An 18,240-nucleotide genomic window follows, 5' to 3' on the forward strand; every position below is an offset into this window, starting at 1 on the left:
CCGATACTGAGGCTGCGTTCCAAATTTCGAACAGGTTGGTAGACAGGCTACGAAGCAGTCTAATTACACGTCTGAAGAAAGCAGAATTGGAAATACGCAGCGGTCACCAACGCAGACGGCAACTTTGTAGCAGACATGTGTAGCAACGCAAGCCGCACGTTTCGTAAAGAGTATTACCCTTGTTCTTACAAACTTTATGTGAATTAGGAACTGAACAAAAACACCTTCACCACTAGTAAACTATACTGAATATTTCAAAAAGTAAAAAGCTAATTTGTTGCAACCTTAGTACACAGAAAGGTGGCGCTGGCGTCACTTAGTAGTTGAGATAGGAAGGTAGCCTCCATCGTTGCGGAATTCAATGCTGTCTCCTCGAAGCAGTGGCCGTAGGTTGCTTCGTTCAAAATAAAACGAGGCTTAAGCCATCTAAAGGGTACATTGAAATGCACCCTTAGGCACCGCGCCAAGCGCCGGCAAAGCAGCCGGCAAAGCAGCGCTGCCGTGTGCGTTGGTCGCCTGTTCTCTAGGTTTCCTTTCTGTAAACTCAGTCAACCCAGTGTTCTTCGTTAAAACCTCGCCTAGTCACGTGGTTCGATTGCACTGACCCGTACGAAAAGACATCACAGCCGCCGCTGGGTTATAAGGCACATGCGAAGCAGCTGTTTCACCCTGGCGTAATTCTGTGGTACCGCAGCGACGAAGCTGCCTACAAGCGGATTGCTAAAAAAGGCGCAGCTTGCGCTGAAAGGGAGATAGCTTGCGGGCCGGCGGCCGAGGGACATTGCAACGCGGTGAATCACCTTGGAAGATGTAGCGTATTAGAGCTTTCGCTCTAAAAGACAGCATTTCCTCATCGTTTCTTTGATATTTCTTGAACAGCCACTTTTTCGTACACTGAGATGTTGGGCAAAAAAAAGCCACGAGCCCAGACAGACGGCCCCGAGCATGCCCGACAACCCAAACCCGCATTAAGCTCCATTTTTGCTACTTTTGTTTTTCAGAACGGTACTATTATACTGTCAGTTTCAAGCCAAACATATCGCTCGAGCATGACGATTGTGATTTTTATGGTCAGCGAGTTTTCCAAGCGGTGAGTAAAAAAAAACCGTCTGGTCTTTGCTCAGTTTAGTCCACACCCATTCGAAAAGAGACCGGTCCCAATATCAGAAACCAATTTTTGCTCGTCTTTGGGGAGAGATCTTGTGCCTGCGTGTGAGTCTTTACCCCGCTCCTAAATCTTCAGTAAATGTTCATTACTAGCCCTGAAAAACAATAATATTTCTAACTATAATGCCAGGAAGGCCTACGCCCTCGCCCAAACCAAAAGAATCTTCCAAGATATTCCAAGAAAAAAATTATAATTTCCACCTTACCAAACAATTCTTCTATATTCGGGTACTAGAATTGCGAATTGTAAATACTTTCCTAATCTTTCTGAGAAACGAAAAAGCCAGCGCGCTTTTTATAAGTGAAAAGAATTCAGAGTCGCTGGGGTTCCAGAGATGGAATATGCAATTTCACCTGTTTTGGTTCCGTGGACGAACTTTTTCGGATGTGAAAGCGACTATAGCAAAAGTACAATAAACTTCGAAGTACAGCTGAGTCTTCTTTACACTAACTGTGAGCGCTGGCTACTATAGAATGTGGCAGAGAATGCGACAGTTTGGCGGGGGAACTCACTCATCACATTCTGTGTATTTTCTCACAGATGCGAACGGCTTTGGGCTCTCGCGTTCACATGGTGCAAATACTAAACTGCACGTGAGTATACGAATATGATTGCACAAGGAAGTAGACAATCAAGAAATTTAAAATACACAAATAAAGACACCGTGGCAGGTCATAGGTGCAGGGAAATTTCTGGTGTCATATACATATGGAGGCCTGTGCGGGCGCGGTTCTGAAGGAAAATGTGTTGGTAGTTTCTTGAAAGAGATTGCATTTTGAATGATTTCTACAGGGAGACAAAGAGAGGTAAAGTATTACTGTTTTGGGCTCTTTGAAAATAAACAAATTCTCAACGTTCAGTTTATTTAGCACTAATGTAATCAGCAAAAAATATGCAAAAATGCTACGAATCGGTAAGTAAAAACGCGAACTGCGAGAACATTCTAATTTGCAGCTGTTCAATAAGGCTATAAAGATTAAAAGCTACCATCGATGCTTAAACACCAAAAATCGGTGGCACTGTTATCGCGTGAGAAAAGGCGTGGCGCATCAATTGTATACGTACGTTACTTAGCTACGCTCAAATATAATAAGGAGTAGGAGGTACGGATGGTCGGCTGCGTTCTATGGCTGTGCAAAGGGCAGCGAACGGAGAGTTTGTATTAGGGGCGAAGTGCTTTAGGGGCTGGGGCTGTTGGCGTGTGCGGTCATCGTCGTAGTCGTCGTCGTCCTAATAGTCATTCATCTCATGTCGTCATGGTAATAAAACCCCGGAAACTCGTTTACGCCTCGCGTTGGAACGTAACGCGTGCTAAACAAACACCGGGACACTCGTTTACGCCTCGCGCTGGAGCGCCTCGTAACGTGTACCAACAAAACCACCGGGACACTCGTTTATATCACGTGCTAGAGAGTTTCGTGCTTCAAAGAGAAAAGGCTTTTACAGCAACTATATAGACCTCTACCCCCCCCCCCCCCCCCCCCCCAACGGTTCCATCGTTTGCAGAAACGCGACGTTGACGCGAAAACACTTATGCACTGCATATTTCTCCCCTCCCCAGGTTTCACGTTAGTGGAGATGGCCCGGGGTTTTTTTTACCAGTGTACACTATGGGAGATGGGGCTTCTTGGCCCACTCACGTGGTAGAAAAACTCTACTAAGCTTGGAGGAGGGCGGAAGAGAAAACACAGCGCTGAGATTACCACTGTTAAGAGCACGCATAGGACAAAATATACACGAAACACAAGTGCGGGCAATAGAAAAGCCGCGCTTGGGTGCCCTAATCAAGGTTGCGTAACATTAGCAGACATAAATGTGGGGCTCACGCCAATCAAAACAGTGAATAATGCACCTTACTCTGTCGCTCTCCAAAGTTACCATCCGAATGCCGCAGCCTGAGAATGTTACCAACCGGTGTAAAAAGTAGTCAAAAGACGCCACTTTGTTAAAGCTACCGAATGTGTATAAGTGTGCTTTAGATGCCGTAAAAATTAGTTCGTATTAAGTGTTGTAATTTTCCCCTTCGATAACGTCACCCTATGGAAGTGCTACACCAAAAATTCCTTACTTTAGGCAATATCGTCAGCAAAGTTTTCAGTTAAACCGCAGTTTCAAATTCTGCAGCGTGCCTATCACCCATGCACTTTGTTTGTTGAACACTTCTGCGCTTTGCACGTCATGCCTGAAAGGAATCCTTGTCTATACACATAGGAAGAAGATTAAAGTAAGGTTGATATTTAACGAGCCGCTGCCAGAATTGTTGCGGAAAAAGCTCCAGATGTGCGAATACCAGGAAGGAGAATACTGCATGCTGTACCCGAGCCTACCGATTGAAAAAGGTTCTGCAACTGGTAAGCTTTGCCGAGTAGTAGTAGTATAAACGTTTATTTGCCACAAGTGGGTGAAAGAGTGAGGGATGATCTTCTGCGCTTGTATTGAGGTGATCATCCTGGGTGGTTGGCATTTATAGTCCGGGATGCCATGGCCTGCCGCAACATGAACGGCCCGAGTCACCAGGCAACGCTGGTTCTCCAGGTCCTCGCTGGTCAGCACGGCCTCCCACTGCTCCGGTGATGCTGCCAGGATCCCCTGGAGTTACGCTCACATACTGCGTGATATAGAATGTTTGAAGTTCCGCTGCAGAACTTGCATTCGTAGCTGTATAATGTGGGGTACATTACCGTAACAAATGTACGGTATGTGGGAATGAATTTGTCTAAAGTCTTCGTAGTTGAGTTGATTCCTATCTGTTGAGTTTTTGACCTGGAGGCAGGTATTTCGGTCTCGTAAGCCCGCGGTGTTCAAGATATCTCTAGTTCATGTGGCAATGGCGTGGGTATGTGGTATCCTGGGGAAGAGGTGTGTTCCCGGCAAGGCAACTGCCCGGAGTGAGAGGTCTCGGTCTACGGCGTCGGCCGCTACGTTGCCTTCTAGGAATTCCTGCCCCGGTGTCCACAGAATGTAGATTTCTAGTGGGTTTCAGCGTGCTTGGAATGTCTTGGATAATATACGAGGCGCCGTCTTAAAAGTTCGCCCTTCTTGGTAATTCCGGCAGGCTGCTTGTGAGTGTGGGAGCACTGTCAAGCTTTGGTGAATATTTTATTTTCTTACAGCTTTCTTAATAATTGTATTAGTGTACGCTACGCAAAAACGAGCTTTTTGATAAAATTTCTTCGTCTAGTTTTCCGACCTACAACTAATCAATTGTTAGCAAGCAGTTCTCCACCCGTCATATACACTATAAACATATGCGATTGCCTTAGCCCTTGGCGTAAACTGCAGCCTTGGGTCTACTCAGTTGCGGCGCAAGCGCACATGTACTTTGCCAAGTTCAGTTTAATTTATTACTGAGGAATTCATGAAAAGAGTGTTAAAACTGAGTGCATGTGTAAACTATAAGCAGCGGAACACATTGGTACGCTCATGAACCAGAATCGAATTCAAACCCATTACGATCGCATAAAGAAGCAAAGAAATAGTTAAACGTCTCGAATTGTTTGTATATGTACTTGAATTAATACCTATTTGACGCACTGAAAAAAAGGTTGTTAGCCCAATTACAGACACGGGTGGGAACGGTGAATGGCGCGAAGTGCCTAGTGCTCTTTCCACGTGAATGCCTGCCGTGTGCTTTGCCGTTCGTGGACATCGATACACACAGCTGCACCAACGCTGCTTTGCGTAGGTGACCTTACCATTAGGCGCTGAAAGTTTACTTTCTGGCACTGAACGGGGTGGCTCTGTCCGGTATAATGGTTTAGTGCCATTTTTATGCAACCTCAACCTCCGCAGCAAAACAGGTTGACTGGATAAAACAGTTCTGCACGTTTAATTTACAGGGGCATTGATCTACGGCGTATATGTGGCGTATATTTTTTGTTCAATGGTGTGTCACCACCCAGAGCTCTTATATAAAATTTTTTTTTGTGCTGAAACATTTTGTAAAACACACAACGTCGATGTAGGAAACCACACTGTTCATCCAAATTTTCTGCTTCAATTTCTTGTTGTACAAGGCCCTATAATATCTTTCATCAGTCTAGTATAAAACAGCGGCAAGCGAATGACACCGTGTAGGTGTTATCTTCTTGTCTTGATCACAGCGTTGCTATCTTGACTGTTCCTCATAATTTTCGAATTTTTGCATCCTTAAATTGTATGCGTCTAATTTGGTCATAATATAAGGAAGTTTTCTTTGTGCGTTGTGTGTTCTTGTTTGTTACTGGGAATATACTGAGTTGATACAGGATGAGCACCAAAACCTTTGCCAATCTAAGGAATATTTTCAGAAATCGAGGAAGAGAACCTGTGTGAAAGTGTGCTGAAAGAGCAGGAGGTCGCATACAACGGGACGAATAAGTGCGTGAAGGATGGAAACATCTTTTGGTTTAAGTGCGCTCCAGGATTCAAAGAAGTCAATCAACAGTCTGTAGGTCGGCTGCGGCGATCAATCTGCGAACGTGAGTAATAATATAAGAAGAAATGGAATAAAAAAAAAGTGCGGCCGGTGTAAAAGAGGAAGAATTTAATCATACATTCCCGCCCGGAAGCAAAGCGTTCATGCTTAAAGGGGCACTGACACAAAAATTTTGCATCTTGTTTTTTTTGTTGCGATAAGTAGCTAGTGACCTACTTATAACCTGTAGAAACCTCATTTGCTTCAGCGTGCAACGGTTGTTTAATTAGAGGCATTTTCAATGCGGCCAGTCGCAGTTTCGGTTTCAGCGAGTGCCGCGAAACGACGGATTTTGTGGATTTTGTGTGAACAAAGCTGAACACGTGACCGTCAGAGGGATATCACAGAGCAGAGCCGCCGTAGCACTGTCGAATCCGCATCGACGGCAGTTTCTGCGAATGCCCCCACGTACTGATCTCGTGAGGCGCTTAATTAAAAAGCGACCGTGGATGTGACGCAGCCGCTGCGAGTGCAAATGCTACCGCGGCTAAAGAACGACGCGCGACGCTCGAGACGGTGGGTGGCAAGACGCGCGCTGGGAGCAGCCGGCCGGTCTGCCTACAGGTCCGCCTACAGATGTGTTCGGCTTATCACTGCGGCGGATATTCGAGTGCCGCTCTCGTAAGCGGTGCAGATGACAATTTTAATGCAACCCGCCATGGCATCATTAACTCCTTTCTCATGCAAGCCACCATGGTCGGGACTTGGGGACAATTTCGTGCAGCGGTAACAAGCTATCACTCCAGCTACCTGCGCCGGCCTGGGCCAGCGGCCGTGCACGCCGCCGCCTGCACAGCGACCGTGCGGCTAGCTCATTTTCGTGCCTCCGGCGCGTTTTCGCATCCAATGGTAATAAACAGTAATAGAAACAGAGTGCCTGGAATCGCTGTAGAACTTTCGTCGCGGCCAGCTGCCCGATGAGCTGACGAAATCACGGCGCCTCCGCCGCCAACGATCGGGCCGTTCGTTCTCGAGAGCAGAAGCTCCGCCCTCCGGCCCTCCGATTGGAGCGGCGAGCCGGGTGAGCCGACGAAAAACGCTGGCAGTGCGGAAGCGGCAAACACAAACTCGTGACGTATTTGGGTGTTCTTTATTTACATAATATCCTCGGGATGTCGATTGCGCGTGGTCCTCTCCTGGCTGCTCGGTCGCGTTTCGCACACTTTAAAATTGATTTTAAATGTGTTCTAGGCTGTATTCGCCGCTGATATTTTGCAGATGATGTATATGTGTTCCCACCAATCTATCTCCGAAGTTATCTCGCCTCCAAAATTTTGTGTCAGTGCCCCTTTAAGGTAAAATGGCGTAGTAGTAAACATATAGATCGTCGATGATTTTTATATACTAGCGAGAAAATTGTAGGTTCTAGTATATTACGGTTACACTTGGAAAACAATGTTAAAATTTCTTTTACTCGTTCTGGTGTATCATTTTGACGGCTTAGATTGTGAAAGTGACGCTAACGTTTAAGTTCTTACGCATATAAATATTAAAAATGTCTACTACATTACGTGGAAGCCCATCCCATTGGAGGCTGAAACAGAAACTAGAGCATGTCTTATGTAGTCAAATGCATTCTTGAACACCAAACAAGCTGACTGCGGCCATATTACACGCTGAAACGCGGTTTACAGTTTGAAAGTAAATGTGGCGAAAACATGTTGTTTCCCATGCTTTGATGCCTTCTTCACCTAAATGCAGGAAAAGCTTAGGCTCGTAGCAAACGTTTCACGCACGCTCTCGATACTCCTTAATTTTACACAACCCTGCGCTCGTTTTCTTGGTTCCAGAAACAGAACGTTGTTCAAAAGCGAATTGGCTTGGTGTGAGAAGAACAATCGTCAACACGCTATTCAACAACGTAATAATAAAGAAACGACTGGGCTACGTTTAATCATACCTACTAGAACGGACAGTTTAAGCATAGCATCCCCAACGCGCGTGCTTGTACCTGCGTGTTAAATAATTATAATATTTAAAAGTGTTTTTCCTTTACATTATATGGCTTCATGGATTAACTATATATATGCATGGGGATTGAATTACGCTAGCGGGAAGAAACAAGTAATTTGAACTGTTTGAGCATTATTTCCCCTTTAAAAACGCCTTCATGATGCGAGGATTGGATTCAAGGAATGACAGGATAAAGAATACCAGATGGTTTAAGTTGCATGTGAGCCAGGTGTTTTATAGCTACTTCTCCCAGAAGTGAGTTATTACCAAACAGATGCGCTCAATGCATCAAGAGAAATGTTGAATGGTTGTACTCAGCTTCGCTGTCCTACGCCCTCGTAACCACCGAGAGACCGTCTTTATGGATTGCCGAAGTCAGGAGAAAAAGTCCAGAAATACGAGCAGAAAAAAATAGTAACCTGAAAACCCCGCAAACCAAGAGTCGCAAAATGACCGCCGCCATTATGACCACTTTTTGTTTTTCTTGTTCTTTCTAGCGGACACGGATGATCCTAATGTAGAACCCGGTAAGTCCATGATCGACCAGCTTGCAAAAGCGACGATATATTTCATTTAGACCTTGTGGATTCTAGAATCGTTGGAGCTATTGTAATATCAAGAACGTGTCAAATTCCTTAAATGACTCCACTGAAAAAAATATGAGGAGAACTATTTAATCAGTGTTTAATCAACTATTTATTCAATTTAATTAGAAAACCCCGAAACCCCAAGAGCCGTGAAATGACCGCCGCCATTATGACCACTTTTTGTTTTTCTTGTTCTTTCTAGCGGACACGGATGATCCTAATGTAGAACCCGGTAAGTCCACGATCGACCAGCTTGCAAAAGCGACGATATATTTTAATTTAGACCTTGTGGATTCTAGAACTGTTAGAGCTATTGTGATGTCAAACGTGTGAAATTCCTTAATTCACTCCACTGGGAAAAATATGAGAAGAAATATATATTCAATGTTTATTTAAGTATATATATATACATACTACATCATAAAGAGATAATTAATATATAAAACGTGCTCAGAGAGAAGCACGAAACATGAAGAGATAAGAAGCACTACGGAACAGCGCACTGTCGCAGTTTTTCAGCAACATAAAATGGATTGTTTGAACCCATTACATGGTGTCAAAGGTGGCGTCAGCTGTTTATGTTTTTTCCAAATTATGTGCGAACCGTGTAAAGCCCTTTCCTACATGTATTCTGTCGCAGAATAAAATACAGTATGCACACCTTAAATGCTAAACAGATCGCCAACAAATATTAAAATTGTCTCTGGTCTCCTTATTGGCATCTGCAGGCGGTTTGAATTGCACGTGTTTTGGATTGAAAAGCAGTTTTAAATGAGTGCAACTTTATGTTGCTGAACATGAACCATAAAACGTAACTTTCGTGCAAAATTTTAGCGTGAAAGAAAGAGCAGCTTCCTTTTCGAAAAGTTAAAGAGGGTCATTTATTGTTGCAATACATGGCACTGGGGTCGCATGGGGCCTTTAACAACTTTCCGGCGTTTAATTTCAAGCGCAACTACACTCAAACGCCTGGACTCGATTTCTGTGGTGATCCGAATATGAAAGCTTGGTATGGGCTGGTTTATAGGATCGATGCTTTTCGTATGGTGAGCTTAACTTCAATGCTGCCGACCCTACAAACAACTATTTAGGTCAATTTGATATTTATTATTTTGCGTTGCCGCAGTGCTGCGAATTCTTCGCTTTGGTAATTTACGGGGACGGCCGCGCAGCATTCACACCGTCAATATTTGGCATGCGCAGCCAGAAAAAAACCTTTGGCATACGCTAATCATTTCGAGAGGGTCTGAGAAATCTATCGAGGATGAGTGATCGATCCCGGCATGTTATATTCTTTCGAACAAGGCAGGGTATTGTGACCATTTTTCAAAGCTTATTTATTTGTTCAACGGGGCAGCTCTCGCAGTCGACGCCAGACCTGGTACGGTGTAAACTAATGTTTACTGCGAAAACAAAAGACCGGAATGCTACCACATTCAAGACGATTTTGGCTTCAAGACGAAAAAGAAGCCATGTGGCTAACCAAGCCAAGGAGGCGAGGAACGTCGCTATCTGCATTGCTGCCACCCACGGCGGCACGCGAATGCAGCGCCAGATTTCCCTCTAATATATACTACTATTAAACTCTATGACGGCAACGTTGCTCTAGCCGAGGAGGCTGGCTTGGGCAGCTGGTTTTATAAACGTTGGGCTAGGACATCTATGATTTTTTACCGGCGGAACGATAAATGTGTTAGATGCTCCAGCGGCAGGCGTGCCCGCCTACTGCGGATTCCCCGACCCCATCCAGCAGGCTGCCAGTGAAGCCTCTTTTGAATCAACAAGCGGCGTTTCGAATATCAAGAGCAGCGTCCTAGGCTCCCGGATGGCACCGTTCACTAGGGTGTCAACTCGTGTGGAGATCACAGCCATCTCATATCATCTGCTCGCGCGCGGCAGCAACCTAGCGTGAAATAAACGCTCTTCACGACAGCCAAGCCCGCGCTACGCCCGGCGCAAACATAACGATGGCAGAGCGACGCATGCTTTACGGATTATCAATGGCGTCTCGAGGCGAACGGAAAAGCAAAAGGGTAAATCGGGCACCTCGCAGTAAGTTCACTTACGGATTATTATGTTCGTACTGGGCCCCAGCTCGCTGTATTGATAGCAATATCCGCGCGCGGGCAACGGGAGATAGGAAGGGCAGGATGATTCCTTAACCACCTGCCCTGCATCTTGTTCCTTTTCCCGCTTCTAATGAAGACACTTCAGTTGCTTCCTGCCTGGCATATTGCTTGCACAGGTTTGAGCGCTAACTGCCGCAGGTTAATGACTTCCTAAATGCGCACCAATGCTTTACAAAAACTAAACTGAAAGCGTGCTGGCTGATTGAATAGTGAGGGAAGCAGCCTGCGTACAAAAGCTGTAGTCTGTGTTGCTGTGTTTTGTATACGATGAGCTTACGGAAAGCATTCATTTACGTTTATTTCACCTGTTCAAGCGCTTACGAACTGTTCATTTTAGGAAACCATCTATAGATGCTTCTCCAGTGAGCTCTCGCCCTTCACAACTTTTGTGACGTCCCAAACCATGGTACCAAAAAAAAAAAACGCGGGCGGGGCGTCGTCCCCTGTTTCCACGTTTCTGACATTTTCTGCCTTATTATACAACTGCTATTAGCGAGAATGGTGTACTTAGATTCACGGCGCTGTAATTGATCTCTACAGGCCAACTGGTTTTTACCCTTTAGTGTGCATTTATTCTTCAAGTAAAATTTAACTACGCGGGAACCGAACAGGCCAAAGCAATTTTGGTCGAAAACACCAAAAAGCAACCCTCAAAAAATTACTTCGACTGGAGGGCAGCAACCCTATCCTTTACCGCCAATACCACAAACATTAAAAGCTTGCCCAATGACGCTATTAGGCTGGCATGCCATGGCAGCCAGTGCATAGTTTTGATGGTAGACCAGGTTTTCATAGGGTCCTACCACGCAATAAACCTGCATTCTTAAAGGGCTGTAGCCATCCCTTAGGAGTGGCTGCGGATCTGTTACGGTCACCAACCGTCATTCACGAAAATTTTAAGCATATTGCTTTAATGAACACTTCACTTCAAGTTTAGGCATAAAGGTTTCAGCGGCCTGTCATTTCTTAGTCGGTATTCTGGAATTCTTGCAGCCACGGAAGGACACGCACCTGTACCTAGGTGATTTTAATACTGAGCGGGCGGTCTAGATAAATGTGCGATGAAAATTGTTGGCAGAATTTCGCCATAGTTTCATGCATACTACTTATGTGCGGCTTCGATCACAGCTAAAATTCGCACCAGTGCTACAAGTTACGCGAAATGCGGGTGTTTTAACTCTAATAACTGGTGTGATTCTTCTGTGTTTTCCTTTTTCTTTCTCTAGCTGGCGCAGATGATCCGGCTGTTGAACCCGGTAAGTTGACATTAAGCCAGCTTACGAACTTCGCGACTGATAATTTAAACAGGTGCAGTCACCAGCCATATAACCTTTAAGCTCCCAATTGCCTCGACAGTCACAAAATCTCGGCGCGAATAAAAAGATATCAAGGCGAAAGCCAGGAATACAATAAAAAAAGCGCGAAAAATGACTTGACGAGAAGAAAGTTATCAACACAGTAACGATATTTTCTTGTTGATTTTCTCTTCAATGTACTAATTTGAATATTCGCGCTAAATAATATTTTGCTTGCTTCCGCCAAACACCGCATTGTTTGTCATTTTCACACTTTGGGCAAAGCAGCTGAAAACCGCTCACCCGCAGACGCCTTATTACACCTAACCTACTACTCGCACAATATGGGACAAATTACCATCACGGCTTTTCTTGCATCTCTTTCCCTCCTTTGAACATCATGAGGTTTTGAACTGTGAAGCACTTTGAACAGCCGTCAGTTCTAATATTCTCGTCGTCACTCACCTGTCAATTCCCACTGATTCGTTTCCATGCGTTACGCGTTACCGCTGAATTCAGCAATCGCATGTAAATCGTTTCTTACCTTGTTACTTATCAAAAGGGAGTAGCCCATTCATTATCAGCATAAATAAAGCTTGCTGTTGACCCTTCACAGAGTATTTGTTGTAACCAACCAACTGTGGTTTTTCAGAGTCTTCACGGTTCGATTTTATGCGCATGTCACGCCAGACGTTTTGGGAACGTTATATGTATTCTTCGATAATAATGGCGTTCAAATACCACGAAGTTGAATTGTAAAAAAAGTGTTAGGCTATTTCATACTTTCACTAGACGAAAAACGTGTGCCGCCAATGCGAGCAGGTATTCAAGTAAATGTTTATAGTTTTCGTACAAAAGTAACCCCAAGCCTACAAGTAGTACGCAGTATTAGAACTTATGACAAGCGCTACGATGTGACTGGGCCAGATTGCGGTGTTGAATGTTTAACCAGGTTTCCGTATTACACCTTAGCCATGTTTACATGAACTGTTTATGTTTATAAATAAGTGAAGTAGCTGAAAAGGATAACTGAAGCAACGGAAATATTGCCTGCAATTGTTCTTGGAGAAAAACTGACTGTGTACCAAGCAAGAGTTCGGGATCAGTTGAAACAGGGGCGGTATTCTCGAGTTTTGTCCCTTTTGCGTCCCTTTCAAAAGTGTCCCTTTTGGCGAGCCCTGATTGGCTAAAAGCAAACAGCCGGAAGTGACGTAACGCAAGCGCGGCAAACCTACTGCCAACGCCCACTGCTTAACCGGAAGTACGTCACGATGAAAGGGACGCAAAGGGGACGTTTTCAAAAGGGACAGTTACGAGAATACCGCCCCAGATCACTTCGGAGAACCTAAAACAATTCTCATTCAACTATCAACGTTAAACATCGACCTAATGGTTTTCATTGACTGCTTTTATTTGATTTTGTTCCTATTTACAGCAACACAAGAGTCAAAGGGTGACCCCGGTAAGCAAACGTCTTCGCAAACTTAACAAAATGTATCTGGTTTCCTTGTAGTCCAGTGTTATTAACGCTTTACGATGGCGTTTTGTTGTAATTCCGCCTAAATTATTTCTGACCCCTCAGCGTCCGAGTTCTCGTCGTGCTTTATTACAAGTACGTCAACGTCACAGTTACCCCGCCAACATGTCTTATTGCGTCACAGCATGACAAAACCCCTGAAGGTGCTATGAAGAGAAAATACAAGTGTGGTCCATTTAAAAAAAAGACTGCCTAATCCCGATAGCAATAATACCAGTTTTATCAGAAACTGCAAAAATTATAAAGATTTTAATTAAAACATGTAAAGCAGAGGCGTCTCCATGGACACTTTCCGGTAACTTTGCTATGATGTAACAGAATTTTGTTTGTGAGACTGGCGGCCGTCAAACTAGCCCATCGCTAAGAAACATGACTGGACGACTGTAGTGGGTACTCTAGTTCCGTTTGATCGCATCGGATGCATGCTAACGTAGAGATACACAATCAAAATTATGTTTTTAGTACGGCCGCATATGACGCCACCCTTGCCCAAAACACGTCGCAGTAGCGCGAATTTTGAAAATATTTCAATAGTTCTTGCGTATTTTTAGTAAAAAGACGGCTTTCGTGGCTGGAATGAAGCTCACTGAAGTACGGAAGCCTAGTCTTCTCAAGTTAAAGTTGTATTTTATCTTCATGGCCCCTTTAACGTACACCAGTGACACTGGCAGTGGCAGTGACAGTGGCAGAGAAAGTGAGCGAGCATTGTGACAGATTCACCGCATGTTACCTTCTTATGAATGCAGCCACTGCTTAAAACATGTTTTTCAAACCTTATTCCGAGAGTGGAGAGCATTCCGCAAATGTACTCAAGGACTAGACTACGAATAAACGGAAGAGTGTTCTACAGGGACGGAAAAGCCCAGAACGCAACGGATCGTAAATTGGGTTTCGTACACTTTCGAACAACGAACCGCTCTACCGGCTACAAACGCGTGCTGCAGAGAAAAGCGAAACTTGCAACCGAATTAATGCCATGTGAAAAGAAGCGGAATGTTTTCAATTATTTATTTATTTTATTTAAATAGATGAAATACATAAATGTGAGAATTCTGCCTCTTTTCTCATTGCATTTATTTTCATTGGTCAAGATATATACCGAAGCTACAATTTCACGTTCGGACGTCTGCTAAAAGTTAAAACAGCCCAGAATTTTGATATCAGGCCCTTTATTAAAAATAAAATTCTATGAAATTGACACCTGCCCGAAAATTCTTCGCTCGGTTGGCATGCCAAACTAACGTCAGACACCACCTGTCCCACCAACCCGCTCCATTTTAACCTCTAAGGAGCATTTAACTATATACTAATCAACCGGAGCAAAGACATGTGGCTCAAATCCTCCTAACAACAACCAAATACACATTTAGACTGAACCCCGGCAACATTATCGTTTGCTTCCAACTCCGCTAACATATATAGCTTACACTGCGGCGAAGTATAAGGCCACCATGGGCTGTAGTGCCAATGCATGACATCGACAGCCAATCATCCTTTTGCATCGCGGCCTTTCACGTAGTTAACGTGAGCTCTGAAAATGTCATCAGTTTTCTTTAAAAGTGGTTGCGCACACGTTGAGACGCCGACCTTGTCCATTGGCTTGAGTCACTCAAACCGGGGGTGGTGGTCGTTCAATCATCAGATTTAAAAGAGCGATCATTCACGCCGTCTCACGTGAATTCCTTGAATAAAGCTTTCACTAAAGTTCAGGGATAAACTTTCGGGGCGTGTCCTAACTCATTTGGTGTCATGTTTTTTTACAGCCACGAAAGGAACAACCGAACCTGGTATGTAGAGGCTGCTTCTAATTATACTCGCAAAAAAAAAACGTGGTTGATCCCTCTTTGATGGGAGTCGGTAAAACACGAAAGTGAAATGTGCTTTCACAGGAGCAGTTAAATGTTGATTATGCATAGATATGAACTTGCGCATCGCTATTAATATTTCGTCGGTATGGCACCGGTCGACGCATCAACATAGGACACTGGATTACACACGCCATAGCATTGCGTAAATCTGGTTGAAACCCCAGGATCTCGCAAAAGGCGAAAGGTGTGAACGAAACCAAACGGGTTGTCAGCGAATCGTTTGGTGAAGTCACGGTCTGCTACAGCGAAAGGAGTATGACAGCAGTCTTGTGGGTGTGCTTAGTGAGTGACGTCATGCTGGCGGGTCGCCTCGGCAAAGGTGCGACCGCTCCGGTCCTGCTCCGTGGCGTGTACGACAGACGCTTCCATTGCGATGAGCACAGCTTGTGTAACGCGAGAGGCCGTGTTCGTAGCTTGTACCGTGAATGCGTGAACGCGTTCAGTTTCCCTCCGGCGTCTCTCTCATCGCACCAGTCAGGAGAGCGGCACTCGCCCGTCGGCGTCGTTCCCTTTCCGCCTCATTGCAAAGGTTTTCTTACACGGGGCTACGGTAGAGGAATAATATTGCAGCTTACGCTGCTATACACTGTCCAATCGAGGCACCAACTAGAGGCGTTCATTATTGTCATTACGCACTACTTTGCTTCACCTCTCCTAGACAGCAGCACCATCGGAATGGAGAATGTTATAGGGAAGGATCTAGGGCACGTTCGTAGAGCTATACGGACTTGAGTCCATAGCCCAATTTACAGAGCATTTCACGCCTCCCCTTGCCGCCAGAGCGAACGTGGGCTCGAATCCAAGTGCCGCCGCGTCAATGAACATTTACTGGAGATGTTATTTCCGTGACTGATATGACGTCGGTGAGGTCTTGCTGCAACAGGCATAAAACACTCCCGTGTTAAAAAAAATACACTAGCCGATCCAATTATTCTGACTATCAAATAGTCGCTTTGACTTTTACCAAACCTATCGTACTCTACGCACTTAATACTGCACCTTCACCGGTCATCAACTACAGTTATTTAATTTGTATTAAAGGGACACTGAAGTGAATTTGTCAAGCTCCCGTTTTTGCTTGCACTGCGTAGACTGGCTCAAATTAGCACACTTTTCATCGTTTATCCGGTTGACAAATCGGTAATTATTTTACAAAGCGCGAAAGAAGAAAAACTACCATGCGCGGTTTGCGGCGGCCGCACCAACTAAGGCTGTGACGTTGAGAGGAGGGGCGCCGTGATTGGACGATGCCCAAGGTTAGCAATCACACAAGTTTCGGTTTCGGTTTCGGTTCTGTAAAACATAACCAATGGCTTTGTTGGGTGGGCATTCTCAATATCTCAGTAATCATCGTACCGCGCTTCTGCCATGTTGTCGGCTGTAAAATGCACAAGATAAGCCTCCCAGGACGGCTTGTAGTCGTAGCATTCACTAGCCGAGACCTACGCAGTGCATGAACGCCCTCCGCGTACCCGCAGACGCCCAAATGTCATGCGCGTTTCCCCCATATTTGGAGCTTGCCTCCCTCATGCCTGTATCGTAAAAAGCGTGTTCGCACCAGGCCAAGGGTCTGTTCATTCTGGCCTGTGCCCACTGCCTGCAAGCAGTCGGTGCTTATGGCAACAGCACGCCAACGAGAACTCGCTAGCGCGCCAGTGCCAGCCTGCGCGCGTTTTGTGAACTAGTTCGTGTAGCCATAAACGTTGCGGCCCCAAAAAAGGTGAACTCAATATAGAAAACATCGGCGGAAAACAAAAAAGTTAACTTACAAAAAAAAAAAGCACGTACCCGCGGGGATTCGAACTCGTGACTCGCAAAACATTTGCGGTGAATTCCCGAGCGCACCAGACTGCTAGGCCACGGAGCGGGACGCGAATGGCTTGCTAATATAGGGTATATATTGTACAACCGGTTTACACTTTTACTTAGTTTTGGCATTTCAAGCCGCTTAGGTGACTATTTGTTGTACTGCGATCGTGCAGTAAGCGTCGCCCGAGTTTCCACAGTAGCTCACGTCTAGCCATTGCATTTCGTAGACGGAAAAGCGTTCGCAGATGCGTAGTCGTGCTGCTGACCGCTGTGCTTGTTCGCCCAGCGCAAAAAAGTGCTTCCCGCGCCCTAGTTTTACGCTGTACGGTAAAAATATCAGTTGATTTTATTTGCTTAGTACCTATATTGACTTCGCTGACTCTTCTCCCGCCTTCAAGAGGCCTTATATTTTCCTACTGGCGTACCAGTCAGTGAAGCGTCGCATGTGCAGCGCTTGTGTGAAGCGACCTTGACTTGGAGCTAGATACAGTGTACAAACAAACAAAGTAAAGAAAGGCACATTCTTCCATTCACAAACGTGTCCTGGCTTCGTTTCAACTAAGCGAACGAATTGCGACCAAGCAATTTTTTTTAACCTCCTTGATTGCGACGACCCGCCGGCGGCCGGCGGACGAAACGCTGGGCCGACTGACTCTGTCGGCCGGGGAGCCGTGCAGTAGCGCAGCCGTGGCGCAGCCAATTGCCAGCTCATCCCCTCCTGACGTCACACGAAAACGCCACAGAAAATGGGCGAGCGTAAAGAGAGGAGGACAGCGTTTTCGAATTAGTTTTTCTACTAAATAAAATCGCGTAAACGCGCCCAGAGTGGTCGAAACATGGCCTGGGGACTCCGGACTACAATTTGCGCTAGTAATCCCGCAATGTTTACATATCACTTCAGTGTCCCTTTAAAAGGATAGATAGCCTCGCGTATACCCAGCACACCTATACATTTTCGGTGTCACCCACGCATCTTCTCATTGCTCAGGCTATGCACTGCTGTGAGCACAAGTTTAATTGCGTTTATCATGCCTAAGTTTACTCGGACAGAGCTTGGATAATCTGTTCAGCTAATTGTGTCAGTTTGACTGGGAGGTATTTGATTAAATGCACAGAAAATGCTGAAAGTCCGCACTGATGCATGGGAATGCTTGTGCCATTTCTCAGTTTCATAAACTTGACGTGTTTTTGCTGGAATTTCGTTTGTTTAATTTTATTTTGCCCGTTTCTGAGGTAATCGTGCGAAGGCGCTGGATTAATAAACCATTGGGGTTTTGTTAGGTTATTGTTAGATTTTTAGCGCCACATCTCCGGATAACTAGTCGAATTGGGCTTAGTTCGCGTTCCCGGTTCCCGGTTTTGTTCGCGTTGGGCTATATTTGGTTAAATGGGTAACCTTGTTTTATAATGGTTTCAATAATTTTGGTTTTGTTCTGTG

At 45.1% G+C, this 18,240-nt stretch overlaps 1 protein-coding gene across 3 annotated transcripts in view; it reads left to right on the forward strand.

The window, feature by feature from the left end:
* Positions 1-18,240, forward strand: part of LOC144178985 (glycoprotein antigen BM86-like) — a 62,334-nt gene that overhangs the window by 31,294 nt on the left and 12,800 nt on the right. For 2 of the 3 annotated variants that reach the window (XM_077707135.1, XM_077707136.1), the window contains exons 10-18: positions 1,002-1,090; positions 1,709-1,761; positions 3,380-3,519; positions 5,458-5,628; positions 8,075-8,104; positions 8,367-8,396; positions 11,520-11,549; positions 13,024-13,050; positions 14,889-14,912. In XM_077707135.1, the coding sequence (XP_077563261.1) occupies positions 1,002-1,090; positions 1,709-1,761; positions 3,380-3,519; positions 5,458-5,628; positions 8,075-8,104; positions 8,367-8,396; positions 11,520-11,549; positions 13,024-13,050; positions 14,889-14,912 (594 nt within the window). The remainder of the gene's footprint in view (positions 1-1,001; positions 1,091-1,708; positions 1,762-3,379; positions 3,520-5,457; positions 5,629-8,074; positions 8,105-8,366; positions 8,397-11,519; positions 11,550-13,023; positions 13,051-14,888; positions 14,913-18,240) is intronic. The other variant, XM_077707138.1, reaches the window with a different exon arrangement.

The sequence above is a fragment of the Haemaphysalis longicornis genome, unplaced genomic scaffold, assembly GCF_048455015.1.
Source record: "Haemaphysalis longicornis isolate Haplotype H1 unplaced genomic scaffold, Haemaphysalis longicornis Haplotype H1 scaffold_4, whole genome shotgun sequence".
NCBI classification, from domain to species: domain Eukaryota; kingdom Metazoa; phylum Arthropoda; class Arachnida; order Ixodida; family Ixodidae; genus Haemaphysalis; species Haemaphysalis longicornis.